This window comes from Salvia miltiorrhiza, chromosome 7 (genome assembly GCF_028751815.1).
Source record: "Salvia miltiorrhiza cultivar Shanhuang (shh) chromosome 7, IMPLAD_Smil_shh, whole genome shotgun sequence".
NCBI lineage: Eukaryota > Viridiplantae > Streptophyta > Magnoliopsida > Lamiales > Lamiaceae > Salvia > Salvia miltiorrhiza.
The window spans coordinates 5,567,155-5,582,882 of record NC_080393.1 but is presented as its reverse complement, the minus strand read 5'-3'; the positions used below and the strand labels follow the sequence as shown (position 1 = coordinate 5,582,882).

The following is a 15,728-nucleotide window of genomic DNA, read 5'->3' as shown; positions in this document are numbered from 1 at the left end:
TACTCATTTCCTTTTTTGACAAGTGTATCTCACAAAATCTTTTAATCAATACACTAAAAAAGATGGAACTTTTATTCAATTCACACTACACTCAATATAGTATTTCTTAAAATTCGTATCATCCATAAATGAGTATTCATTTTGTGGACGGAGGGAGTAGTTGCTATTGAGGTGCAGGTTGGGTATATTTTGTAATTGTGCTCATTCACCCTTATAAAGGGAATGAACACTATCGAGTTATAGATGAATAGTTAAAATAAAGAGGTGCACTCACATACACAGATCTTTTCTAAGACTGTAATTTGATTCATTTATTTTTATTTATAAGCACCACATACTAAATAAATTTAAAATAATTATCACTTTTATTTGAATTGTTATTACTTTTTAAAAAATAAATAAATAATTTAAAAGATAGTGGGACGATGGATTCAAACTTGAGATTTTTGTTAAAAATGACACTTTGATTCATATAAATAATACTTTTATTTATTTATAAAAACTATACTTTTACTCAAAACACAAGTCATTTATACATATACGCCAGGTTGGAAGTTGGATTAGAATCTACACTCATAAGATGAACACATAGAAATTTTTGTCAAAATTAAAAAAGAAACAAATCTAAGTAGGCGGTTGACTAGTGAAATATGAACATAAATAGTTAACATGTGAAGTCATCAATTTAATAATTATAAAACCACCCTAAGATCTACTGTTTGGGTAGGACATAATTGACGAAATCAAACCACCACCACCTATCATACAATTAATATTACTATATTTTTTTGAAATATTAAGTGCGCGGTGTGCAAAAGGACAAGAAAGACCAAACACTTGATAATATATATTGTGTTTAATAATGATAATTTATTTTTTTCTTCATGGTGAAATATATATATATTTCACTGTGAAAAAAATCCTAGTCCGACTCACGATCCACCATATATATAGGTAGGAGCGGACACAAAAAGTTAATTTGAAGAGAGCTAAAGTTAATTTGGATCTTTATTATTATTATTATTATTATTATTATTATTATTATTAATTTGGATCTTTATTATTATTATTATTATGCACGCAATTCTTGACCATGAACTGCCACTTATTTCACACCTAATTCAAATCTGTCACAGTAGTACATTTGAATCGAAGGAATATTAATTCATTTATCACTTTCTCCACACTCCAAAGCAATAGTGATTTTTATATATGGTGTAACCCTAACCCATACACCTTTATTCATATTTTATTGTTCACGTCTATAATATAAATACACATATTATGTGTATAACCAATTTTTATATAGTGTCGGGACACCAAGCGCTGCGACCTCATGTGTGTGAACAGTGAGATTGTGGGTTCAAACCCCACTGCTCCCCCTCCCCAATTCCCCCAAGTCAAAAAGAAAAAAAAAATCAATTTTTATATAGTAAGATAAAATAAGAAATCAATTGTTCCGATCAAAGTATATACTCCCTCCGTCCCGCTAAAAGCGGCCACGTTCTTTTCGGCACGGAGATTAAGAAAATAGTTATTATGTTTTAATTAATATGGTTCACCAAAATCAAATGACTAATTAAGTTTGGTCACATTCTCACTGCATCTGTTCCGACGACGGCGATGCCGATCGCCGGCGCCGCGCCGGCGACGGTGGCCCCATGCCCCTCTATCAAACCGCAAATCCAACACCCAAACCAGATTCATCAAATCGCATAGCCAGAAATTCTTCAAACTCAAAACCAATTCTCCAAGAAATTCTTCCATTCCAAAAATTCTTCAAACCCATCAATCGCATAATCCAAAAATCTTCAAATCCAGAAATTACCTTCAAATTCTCCCATATGTGTTTAAAAAATGATTTGCTTCAAATTCAGAAATTACCGGAGCAGAGCCGTGGCATAGCCGGACGGACGGACGGAGTGGCCTAGCCCCCAAAATCAGACACCCAAATCAGAGATTGTAGGGAACGTCGTCGGAGCCCTAACCCCCAAAATCGCCAACCGGAGCCCTAGCCCCCAAAATTGAAGCTGCTGCTATGGTCGCCGGAAATCGAAGCTGATGCGGTAGATCTAGGGTTTGTGAGAGAAGGGCGGCGCCTGGGGAAACGAGCGGCGGTGTGTGTGTTCTAGGCGGCGGCGGCCATGGGGGTGGCGAGAGGGAGGGAGTAGAGGCGAGGGACAGGGAGTTCAGGGGTGGGGCGAGGGGGGAGAGCAGAGGCCAGGGAGAGGGAGGTCGGGGGCGGCGACCGACGGGCGAGGGAGAGAGAGCAGAGGCCAGGGAGAGGGAGGTCGGGGGCGGCGACCGACGCCGGCGTTGGTGTCGTCCGCTTCTCGCTGGAGAAGAAGAGAGATGGGCGAGGGAAGGGGCTGTGTGTGGGGGGGGAGTAGAGAGAGAGAAGATGAATGTGTGTGTTTTGTGTGTGTGTTTGTTAAGTTAATGAGGGTTTAAGTTTAATTAGAAATTTAATTAAATTGATTAATTAAATTTAATTAAATACTAAATATTTCCATTTTAGGAAAGTGGCCACTTTTAGTGGGACAAACCAAAATGAAAATGTGGCCACTTTTAGTGGGACGGAGGGAGTATATCACAGTTTCTTTGTGTGCGGTCAAAATATTATTCGTTGTGGATAAATAAAAAGTAGAAAAATGTAGGGGTTTTTTTTTGATAAATTTACAATATTAAATAAAGAAAAATGTAGTATTAAAGGGTTACGAATCATAATGAAATTATAAATCAATTTATCATAAATCACTACAAATTACATGTATTGCTACCAAAAGATTTAAACTATCGTGTGCGATGCCATGCACCACGTGAGGCTGTCTCCAAGGAATAATTTACTACCCCCCAAAAAATAAAATAAAAATAGATCAAAATAAAGAAATAGGCAAAAGCATCAGCATTCAAAGAAGATAATAATTTTAGTTGGGTCCCATGATAAATAACCTTATCTCGATGTCTCATCTCTCAAAATAAGCATAACCAGAATATTACAGAGTGATGCAAGTACAAAAATAATTTACCAAAGCTGGGACAATTCATCACAAGACAACCATCACAATTATTAATATCCCAAAATTCAATTTCATTTTTTTTCTTTTTGGTTTCCCATTGACTTCCTACAAACATCAACATATACAGCATCAGCTCATTACAAAGTCTTGCATTCTATAATAACAAGGAATTTTACAGAGGATAGCAGCAGCAAAATGAATCACAATTCTTGAATATTATCATCAAGATTTTAAAAGAATATCTTCCTAAAACTGAATTTGGAAGTAAAGCCAATGACTACAGTAGCAAAGCAGCAACAAATAAACCCCAAACTCAAAAACATGCAAAGTTGCAAACTTGCATTTGCTTATTTTCTTGAAATCTACAAAGCAGATGCAGAGAAAGCTATGTATACCTGCCTTCATGGCAGTTTTGGAACCCCTGGCCCTCGGATTCGAAGCTTGTTTTGCCCAGTCGAAGTTCTTGATCCCCGTATCTACGTCTCAAGGCTCAATGGCTTATCAAGAAGCTCGTCCTCAGCAGCAAACCTGCCTGATCCACGGCTCATCTTGCCAAACGAGCCAGCTGCTGATAGGCTCTTGAAGCTGCTGCTTCCCTCACTCAAATTGCGCGACCTCCAAGACTTGCGTGGCTTTGAGGAGTTGAGGTCACGCTCAATATCATTCTCGACTCTGAGCTTAATCACGACAAGCTTGACTATGTTGCTCCTGCAGAAGGGGCAAACCGGCACAGTAGGGCAAGAAGTTGTTGGTTTGGGCTTATTGTGGCAGCACAAGGCAAGCGTGCATTGTGCACACATTTGGTGGCCACATTCTTGAACCTCAATCGTGCAAACTTGATCGAAGCATATGCAGCAGAGATCTGTATCGCTTGCCTACACAATTGACATAGTCAAGATCCATATTTCTATTGAATTCTCTTCATGATTATAGAGTCATTTTTGGAAAAAGAATAGATAGATAGATTACCTCAGATATATTGTCATCAATTCCAGAGTCGGATGCTGATGGAGACGGGAGATAGTAAACAGTTCCCTTCAAGATAGTTTTTTCTCTTTCTCTGTTGGCCTCCATCAAGGCTTGTTCTAATAGAGCTTTTGCTTCCTGATTGAGTTCACTGATGAATTTCAAAGGCGACGGCCAAACAAGAGGCTCTGCTGACGAAGGGTTCAGAAGGGCGGCACATGCACCATGGCGATGCCTTGAAGCTACCACATATGGTATTCGCCTGAGTCATACCCAAAATATCACACGTTTAAGCTATTACGCAGCAAGAGATGAGCGAGACTTCACACTTCACTAATATAAACAAGGACTCAAAAAGATATCCTCTAAACCCTACTCCTCAACTACGCATTATGTAGAAACAACTAAACTTACTATATATTACAATAAGACATAAAGGGAAAGAAAAAAGATTCTGAATTCTTGCATAATAGCAAAACTAGTCATGAAATATCATATCCATCATAGCATATTTAAGTGAAGCACAAGATCACATACCCTGAGGCGTCTCTTTGGAGTCGATCAGCGCCCCAAGCCAGCAATTCTCTGATGCAATCAAGAGAACCACCTCTTGCAGCCAAATGAAGAGGAGTACTACCAGGAAAGCTGCAGAGTAAAAATCATCAAGCACAAAACAATCACATAAACATGAACCAAAAGCATAAACGCGCTGCCTATGAAACATATACCTATATCCACCAGTCGAAGCACAGACAAGGGCTCCATTATCCAACAATATATGAACACATTGAGGGCGTCTTTGACGCGCTGCCAAGTGCAACGGTGTTGCCCCTTTGCTATCTCTAATGTTCACGAAACGAGAGTACCCCCTACAAAATTGTTCACAGATCATTCAAACTTAAGAGACGTGTCACTTTTTTCCTACAACAAAAAGGTCACTTGTGAACAAGAAGCTACCATGAAGCTGAGACGTGGGAGGTTCGAGCAGCGGATAGAATGGCTTCGAGGCAATCGAAATGGCCATAGTAAGCCGAATAGTGCAAGCAGGTTCTTCCATTAAGCGTATCAAACATCAAAATCTAACAAGATAGAATCAAGATTAGGTATGAGCAAAGATGCCTATTTTTGATTGATTCAGTAAATAAAGAGACATTTGCGAGGAATACACACATTGGCACCGGACTCAATTAGCTTCTTAACACAAGAGATCTTTCCATGCATTGCAGCCAGCATCAATGGAGTCTACACACATTTTTCAATTAATGAGCGGTCAAGATCAAACAATCACACAATTCTACAAATAATCAACAGTCAAGATCAAACATTTTTCATCAAAATGAACTATCCAAAAAAATCAATCTCTCCACACACGAAAGGGAGATGAAGAAGCAGAAGCAGACCTGTTTATGCCGATTCAACACATCCGGCTTCACGGATCGGTCGAGAAGCAATGAGAGAATCTGAAACCCACAAATCAAGAATCCCAAATTCACAAAACAGACACCAAGAACCCAAAAAGGGAGGGAAAACAGAACAACTAAAACTAAAATTGAGCAAAATAAAGTAAGACATTTTTTCAAGATTCCCACCTCGATCTGGCCGTTAGCGGCAGCGATATGCAGAGGAGAGTTACGATCATAAACAGTAGAATGATAAATGAGAGATGAATCCCTTTTCAAAATGGCTTCAAACATCTCCAAATCCCCGAACTGCACTGCACCGAACAGCCCCTGCTCCTCACTACTACTGCAGCTCATCCCCTGACCCATTTCTCCCTCTCTCTCTCAAGATAGATATGCAGAAGTTGGAGCAGCGGCTGCGGCGGCGCATCTCCTGCACCACCGGGAAAGTTGGTGGTGGTGGCTGAAGAGAGGAAATAAAGCGCGTCTCACATATTTATTTGTATGGAGCTGCCCGGGAAGGCAGAACTCAGGAGAGAGAGAGAAAAGCTGACCGTGTCGGAGAGAGAGGGGCGTGTGAGAACGGGCAGCACTCAGATATTTTGCGGGCAGATGCATTATTTAATCATAATACTAATATATACTACTGAAATAGTGTACAGTTCTTTTTTGGAAGATTTTTCAAATCTAAAAGTTTAAGCGTCAATGTTTTATGGTAAGTTTTCACATCATTTTTTGAAAATTGACATCACTTTTTTCAACATTGGGTTTCTTGGTTTTCTTTGCCCAACTTGGTGTACTTTATTAATTCCTGTATAACAACTTTGGCATCGCAATTTTGGATTTAGTAAAGTGGCTACTTGTATGTCTTTTTTTAAAAAAATATTTTTTAAATAAAAAAGGAATTCAATTATGTAACTATATTGTTTATATTATAGATATGTTTTTATATTTTTATGTAATTTTTAATTTTTAAAAAAAAATACAAAAAAAAACTATATTAAAAACAATAAAGTAAAATAACTAATTTTTTTAATTAAAAAAATTAAATAATTTTTTTTTCTATTTAACTAGTATGTGGGCAACTACAATGTAGCTACTTCACATAACTCTTTTAAATTTTAACACAAAATCTCTTGTACACTCGAATGTACAGTACACACGGGGTATTAGTGCCATTTCGATATAGTGATAATGTCATTTAGTATTAGTGTTATTTCAATATAGTGTTATTTATATAACATAATAATGTCATTTGTAAAACAAAATAGTGTTAATATCATTCTAAAATAGTGTTAGTGTTAGTATCATTTACATCTGAGTGTATGATACACCCGGGTGTACATGAGACCACCTCATATTTTAATACGTTTGATTTGATTGTTTCTTGAAGCAACAACTCTTAGTGCGTGTGTGTGTTCTTTTTTGGGGGGAAGTATTTTGCAATTTGTTTTGTTTTATTTTTCATCTCATTTTCTAAATTTTCTAATAAGGATTGAGAGTATCAAGTGTGTTTACTCAAAAATTATATGTTTATGTAGATTGTATATATTTACAACGAAGTTTAAAATCAATTTCCCATTTTTATTAAAATAGCAATACGTTTTCTTATTTGCAATGGCAGACACAAGTGAGGGGCTTCAGCTTGCACCAAGTAATTTTTATTTACTTTTTATTTCTTTTCTTATAAAATCTATAAATGATCGAATTTTTGCGTGAAATTTTTATGCAAAAGCCTCTTGCACTGAAAATTTAAAAAATACAGCCCATATCAAAATAATTTTCTGCGTCAATCCTACTTATTCGCAAAATAGCCAACAAATGAAAAATATAAAAGAAAATATCAAACGGCTATCAATTAGTTCCAACCAAACCCAGCAGATTAATAACCCAAAAAATGAATAATTTAAAGTAATTGTGTCAAATTTTCATTTTAATATGATTAGTTACAAGAATGTTAGAGTTGAAATGAGTTGATTGCGGTTGTTGAACGCCAATTAAATGAAAGCGATAATCGAATCGGAAATACCTAATTTGTGTCGCAACTAACTAGAAAGAAGTTAATTATGCTGCAAACTATATGCAATGAACAAGATACATTTCATGGTATTAATATTCAAACAATCACCAAATATATGCACGCAAAGTATGTTAATTGGGCCAAGTTATTCAAAAAAGATGTTAAGTGGGGGCCCACGATAAAATTCTCAAAGTATGTAATGTGCAATCTTGCTCATGGGGTTAATTTTACTTATTTAAAGGATTATGGGATCATAAAGAATAAGTGCCTGGCATTGGTCAAAAAGAGAAATTTTGCATTAAGTTTACAATTAACTACTCTTTTTCATTATTCATTTTCATTTTACAATGTTGTTAGCATTATTTTCATGATGTTTTTGAGATATTTTGCATTAGAGATTGTCTAGAGTTGAGATTGTCTCATTATTAGATGGATCAAGTTTTGCACTCAAATAAATATATATGCCATTAAAATATATAGATTTGGGTCTTGTTCTTGATCCATCACACGATCTTCGCCCCGGAGTATCCCTTATTGTAAATCAAATATAAAGAAATACAAATTCTCTTATTTTAACGTTCACACGGTGCGGACCACTCACAGATTTCAATATAATACTTGTATTGATCATTCACATATTGCAAATATATGACACTTGTAAGTATTTTATTAGAGTATGTGAGTGGTCCACACCATGCGGACATCTGCACATGATACATCCTCATTAAGAAATTAGGTAAAATTATTTATTATTTAAAGGGGCAAATATATTATTTTTTTACCCCTATTATTACATGAAAGAAACGAGCTATTATATGGCTTACACAAGGGCAAAGTTCAAAGCGTGACATCATTTTTCTATAAAAAGACATATTAGAACATTCATTTGAAGATACATTTTATTTAAATAGGACATCTATTCCACCACGGATGAAGTAAAATGAATAAAAAATACATACGTAAATTTGACCAATTTAATCGGGGGTACAAATTTTAAGCTAGCCCGCTTGGCATATCTCATAATAAGGACTTTAAATTAGCTATATAAAAGTGTTTGGATATAAAGTTATTTTAATGAATTATACTTTTAAATGTTAGGGAAGTACGATTAAAAATAGGTAAGCAAAACTAAATTGAAGAGAAAAATTAAAATGAATCCACAGCAATATCCAACTAAAATCAACCAAGACTTAGACCAAGTCAAGGTATATAGATAGGTCAATAAGTAGATAGGTAACTAAGAAATTAAAGACACATTTGATTATGGTGAAGGCAATTATATACATAAAGCAGTATTAAGTTGACTCCCACTTGATCACCTGTCTTAATTTGATATGATACCAAACGAAAACGACCAATACTACTTGGCTATATGGCTTAATAATGCTTATAATTAGAGTTGGTGTAAATTGTAATTATCAAAATACAAAAGTATTTGCCTTATTAAAGCTCTTTCGCCGACATGATAAACAAAGGGGATCCAATCAAAATTCTCCGACATCATAAGGTAGTGATCGATTTCGGATGGTGACAGAATTTAGATATCAATCTCTTTGATCAAATATAGGGTTCAATATTTTTTACTATATAATTCGATGAATCATTAGAAATAAATAATTGAATATTCCTTAACTTTCATACAAATCGCATACTTGGAGTAATATATAGTGTTAATAGGAATTTAGTGTAATAATATGATGTCGGTTCACACTCAACGACGTGATTTTGACTTATTTTCAGTTATACAATCATAACAATATCAATTTATGCATGCCGATAAGAATCCTTAAAAGCAATCTCTAATATTTTTTTTTTTAATATTATACAATATAAACATATTTATATACGTGGGGATCGAATTTGTATATATCACAATCGAATTTGTCTTTGCTTAATCACGGAAGCAATAAGCAATTTGTCAATCAACGGTGGTTTCACGCATCAAGATTCTAAAGTAGTCAATTTATGTAACAAAAATTAGATAAATACAAATTTGGAATGGGTATAAAGATGATAAGAATGGACAATCATTTGACAAATCTTGAAAATTCAATAATACAATCCTACGATGAAGATTAATTACTCTACAAAAAAATGGAACACGCAATCCTCTGCTATGGATGTAAAATAGCATCAATATTCAATAGTTCACTTCATTGAAATATCATAGGAAAAAGTTTGAACAAATAGAATCGTGCTTTTCCAATATATCAAGTCATGGATAGTAAAAATGATTGTGTTGAATACTCTCTTCAGTGAAAAAGGCAATTAATTAAAGAAAACATCAAGAAGGAATCAGAAGAGTATTCCACGAATAAGTATGATTCGTGCACCTATTCGAAACTGCCGAAATTAATAATTGTTTAATTATTCTATTATAGCCTAATAAATATTCGTGCTGTAGTCTTTTTTCTTGTAAAACAAAAAATATGAACTGGGCCAGTATCCAAATTTTGGGAATCCTAGTTAGAAAATAGTACTAGTATATATCCTTTTGAAATATTTTAGTTATAAGAGTTTTTGTTATCCAAACATTGGGAATAAACTTAAAATTCTGAGCCCAAAGGCCTGCCTAATCAATTATCAAATAAAAACAGTAGCCCAATAATTTATTACTATTACGGGCCCAAATGGAGTGGTCCAATAGCTGCCCAAACGGACTTTGCTCCATCATTCCATTGCATATTATTATGTTCAATAAATTTTTAAATCCGATACACGGTCATAACACTAAACTAGTTTGGCTCCATTGCGATGCACGAGAAACATTATTTTTTTAATAATAAAATATTATTTTAATATATTTTGTATATTTAAAATTTAATTATTTATTAATGTTAAAAAATTATGAATGCACATAATATATGAGTAGGAATAAATATTGCTCGTTCTTTCAAATAAAAATTATATATCATTGATGTTGTTAGAGGACGAGCAAGTGTTTGAAATGATGTCTTGTATTGGAACATCAGATGATTTAAGTAATAGTATATCATCAAGGAGAATGATAGATGCATAATCATCATTATTATCACCACCATTTGTTACATCTCTAATACCTATATTTACTAAAAAAATTATTTACATTTAGTGAACATGCGTGATCATTTTTTTATTGAACAGTTTGTTTACATTTTATCTGTATGATAACAAATATAAAATATTTAAAAGATAAAAATTAACTAATACTTTAATTGGGGCAATATGAAAAATTACAACAAAAAAATATTCATATAATCTGAAGTATACGAAATTAAAGAACAAATAAAAAAAATTTCTAAACATAGTAAAGTGATTTTTGGCGGAAAAACATAACTTACTATTTATATAAGTGGTTGAACTTATATATATATATATATATATATATATATATATATATATATATATATATATATTTCAAATTATGATATACATATGCGCGCATAACTATATAAAAAATGGAATTCCCTTAAAAAATATAAAAAACTGGAATTTGAGTATATCTTGAGTATAGATAACTATTCATAATCTCCATATAGTCCCCATTTAAAATAATAATAATAAATACTCCTGCTCCATGGAGTAATTATGATTTTCTATAGTTTACAGTTCCTGCTCCATGGAGCTAAACTCGCAAACAAATAAAGGCTAATATAGTTATTGACAGAAAGGTATAGCCACATCACGACTCGATAAACTAAAAAAGAATTGAATGTTTACAAAGTTGAAAAATCAGATCAACATCGAAATAGTGGAGCTTAATGAAGGCTCTCTCTCTCTCTCTCTCAAATCGGATCATGTATTGAATTCGATTTTCTACAATTGTAAAAAGCCAACATCATCTATGCAGTTACGAATAGTCAAGACATAAATTAAAAATAGGAGGATCAATTAACTTCATATTCACATCAAAAATCGATTGACAATCGAAGACAGAGTTGCGCATGCATATTAATTTTAGAAGCAATTTCGGAGAGCAGAATCTACGAACGAGGATTTGAACATTTTAAGTTAATAGTGCGTGTGAAAAGAGTATTTCATTTGAGGACTATAAACTATAAAGTAAATTAATAAATTTATAATTATTTATTATTATTATTTTAGATGAAGGCTATACTAAATAAACGGAAACTATGAATAGAATTAGCCTTCGAGCATTTACAGTTAAACAATATGAATTATACTAATGTCATCATTTTTTGATTAAATACTAATGTCATCATTTCTAACTTTTTAGAACAATAGGTGGTCTCATGTACATTCGGGTGTACTACCCGACCCGGATCGATCCTGATCTAGTTGAATTATCCTGACTCATTTTTTTTTTGAAATGACACTGACACTAACACTAACACTATTTTGTTTTACAAATGACACTATTTCGAAGATAACACTAAAATTATTTTGTTTTACAAATGACATTAACACTACGTGTAAAATGACACTAACACTACATATAAATAACACTAACACTTGACATTCGGGTAGGATAGTCCAATTGAGTCAGATTCAGGTCAAGATCTGGATCGGGTACAATACATCCGGGTGTACAGAAGATTTTGTGTTAGAACAAGAAGTCATTTTCTCAAAATTACTTTATTAAATCTTTTTTTTTCAAACACTTTGCTTCTTACTTCTTCTTTCTTTTCTTCTACCATGCATTGCTCCACCTACAAACCGCCGCCACGATGTCATTCTATAAAAAATTCAAATTAATATAATCATCCAAAACCCCCCACAAATTCATTTCATATATCTGAATTTGAATGCTAATTAAACGAGTGACAATTGCAGTTATAATTTGTATGAAGAATGGAAATGTAGAAGAAGAAGAAGAAGAAAGGACCATTTTATGAATTAATTTTCAATGAGAATACCGATTGATGGTGCTCGCTAGAAGTAGAAACCCCAAATTAACGAGTTCTTCGGTAATGCGAAACTATGCAAACAGGAATATTTCCAAGAGGATAAATTAATTATTTACAAATACTTAAGCACGCAATTGTTCGCTAAATTTACACGATTTTTTGTGTATATTCTAATTCATTATATATTTTTTTTATAATATACTCCATCCGTCTACAAAAAAACTTCCTAAGATGGAGTGACACGAGTTTTAAGAAAAATATTATTAGGTGTATTAAAAGTGGAGAAAAGGTTGTTGGGTGTATTGAAAATGGTGAAAAAATATTTTAATTAATATTAGAAGTAGTGAAAAGATGAAAAGTAAGTGGTGAGATATAATCCAAAAATAAGTAGGAAGTTCTTTTGTGGACGTCCCAAAAAACAAAAATAAGACGTTATTTTGTGAACGGAGAAAGTAATTAATTTAATTTGTCACTCGAGGATCCCCAAATTTAGACCATTATGAATAAAATTAGTTTTATTTTATTAAGAGTGGATATTAGATGCACTAATTTAAAACTAAATAATTAGGAGCATGTACGTAGAGTAAATGGCTGAACCACAAAATCTATTTTACATCATTACATATGTGTATATATAGGAAAAGGGTTTAAATAAGAATCCTTGATAATTATGAAGACTGAGAGACTGAGGATCTTTCTTAATTAATTCTTCAACTATGCAGTGCAGAGTACTGATATTTAAATATGTAATTATTATATATATATATATATATATATATAATATTCGAATCTACATTTAAATATATTATTAAAATGCAGATATATTGAAGGAGAAAAAAAAGAGAACAAAGAAGAAAGAGGAAGAAGAAACCTTACAAAGAACTTTTGAAAGAATAAGTTGCAATTTAAGGACCAGGTCTCACTAAAATCTTTTTAATAAAAACTCGATGGGTAAATGTATATTTAAATATAGGTATATGATAATATATAAAATATGGTAATTTTAATTAGGTGTATAAAGAAAAGTGTAGAGAGGGAGAGGGAGAGGGAGAGGGAGAGATGAATTTGATGATGGGGACATGGGAAATAGTTCATGATTGTAATTATGTGGCATGAGAGTGTGTGCACTTTGCTTTGTAACCCTAATGCCCCACATTATCATGACATTATCGATTATCAAGTTATCAATATTTCCTTAGGAAATGCATTAATTAAACTAGCTTTGCTTTTGGAGGTTGTAAAGGTTAGACGTTACAAATTTTGGATTTATTGCATAAATAGTTCGATACATGTATATATATCTTTTTCTTGTTGGGGAATGCTGTATTTGCCATCAACCTTATCATTCTATCACAAGTAATCTTGAAGAAAATGATAAAGTACTCTACATATACAAAATAGTTTTGACTATGAAGCGCAGCTCAATTGATAAGACGTTTCCCCTCCAACCAATAAATTGAAGGTTTGTGTCGCACGAAAGGAAAAATTAAGAATCATTATTATCTTTTTTAAAAAAAAGAAAAGAAAAAATACAAAGTGGTTTTAGGCATAATGGCGATCGAAATAAATTATAAACCGCCGCCTATGGAGGTGCAAATGTGTAAGTATTTGATACACTACAAAAAAATCGTTGATTACCGACGGCGAAATGCCGTCGGTAACAAAAGACGGCCGCCGGTAAATAGTGTTACCGGCGGCGATAACGGCGGCAAGATCCCGCCGCTAAACGGTTCGTCGGCGACGAACATCCGCCGTCGGCAGTTAACGGCGGCGATGCCGCCGGAATTGTCGCCGTTAAACGGCGGAGCCTAGCCGGAGAATTAGCGGCGGCAGCCACCGCCGCTAGTTACCGAGGACGATTTTGCCGTCGGTAGAGAGCCACCGGAGTCCGGCAGACCCTGCCGGAAAACTAGCGACGACTATTACCGCCGCTACGTAGCGGCGGCAAAACGCCGTCGGTAACAGGCTACCGCCGTCCGGTGGGTCTTTGCCGGAGGAGGGCCGGGTATTTACCGAGGGCAAAACGCCGTCGGTAACTACCGACGGCGTTTTGCCCACGGTAATGTTTTTAATTTTATTTTTTTTATTTTATTTTATTTTATTTATTTATTTATTTATTGTATAATCCATCATCCTCATTCATTATAGCATGTTCTCTCGGCATATACAGCGGTGCTTCCCTGTGACAAACCCAAACTTTGTAATTCAGGACAAATCCATGCCTACTAGCATGTTTTCTGACCGTAGGTACATCTAAATACGCTTGATTCTTGCACTTCTTACACGGGCACCTAATGTTACCTTGTCCATCTGTGTACGTCGTTTGATTGAACGCCCACTCAAGGAAAACCTCAAGCCCCGTTTCAAATGCAGTACGATCATTGTATCTCGCGTACATCCACATACGATTATCACTCATTCTTGCAAATTCTAATTGAAAAAAACAAATAAAATATACTCCCTCCGTCCACGAAAGAACTTCCTATTTTTCTATTTCGGGACGTCCACGAAAGAACTTCCTACTTTTTCCTATTTTGGGACAATACCCCACCAAAGACAATTCCCACCACTCTGTGTTGTTTTAATTAATGTTAACATTAATTAAAACAACACAATAAATTATTAATACTTTTTCACAATTCCCAATACACTTTACAATCTTTTCTCCACTCTCAATACACTATACAACATTTTATTAAAACCCGTGCCACTCCCTCCTAGGAAGTTCTTTCATGGACGGAGGGAGTAATAAATTACTTGAAATCTAACAAAATTTCGACAGCATAACCCCACTATCCTAACTACCAAGTGCTCGACTCTACCAGCAACTATAGTGACCATAGTAGTCCTAATTTACTAAGCCTATACTAGGTCTACCCGGCCCCCCAATGTCGAAGCAATAATACAATACAAATAAAAGCAATAAAAATCATGGTAATTAAATTAAAAACAATCATTTGTTGGGAGAAGATCCTTAAGAAATAATCAATTTCTATCCCAAAGGGAGAAGATCCTTAAGAAATTGATTAAATCTACCCCACAATATATATATATATATATATATATATATAATAATAATAATATAACATTTCATAAACACATAGCACATAACATTTAATTTAACAAAATTATCCAACATATATAAATTATTCTAACAAACAACTTAAACTAATTGATTAAAATTAATATAATTTAAAATTAATCATGCTTCATAATTTAAAATTAAACTAACAACATATATTAAATGGATTAATATAATTTAAAATTAATCATGCTTCATAATAATTTAGTTATAAACAAAATCAATTATAAATTAATTAACTATATATAACAAATAAATCTATTTAATTAATATATAATTAAATACATAAATAAATTCATAATTAAATAATTAAATAAATAAATAAGAGAGCGTACGGTGGTGGTTTTCGGTGGGTGTCGTGAAGAAGGCGGTGAAACGAGGTCGTCGAACTAC

At 33.7% G+C, this 15,728-nt stretch overlaps 1 protein-coding gene across 1 annotated transcript; it reads right to left on the bottom strand.

Annotated features, from left to right (window-relative positions):
• Positions 1 to 3,154: 3,154 nt before the first annotated feature.
• Positions 3,155 to 6,064, bottom strand: LOC130991845 (putative E3 ubiquitin-protein ligase XBAT31). The gene is made up of 8 exons (XM_057916258.1): positions 5,576 to 6,064; positions 5,387 to 5,446; positions 5,157 to 5,228; positions 4,944 to 5,065; positions 4,715 to 4,855; positions 4,524 to 4,631; positions 3,990 to 4,248; positions 3,155 to 3,895 (listed from the first exon to the last, which is right to left on the bottom strand). Exons 1-8 carry the CDS (start codon positions 5,753 to 5,755, stop codon positions 3,497 to 3,499), a joined length of 1,341 nt encoding a protein of 446 aa, XP_057772241.1. The 5' UTR covers positions 5,756 to 6,064; the 3' UTR covers positions 3,155 to 3,496.
• Between the last annotated feature and the right edge of the window lie 9,664 nt (positions 6,065 to 15,728).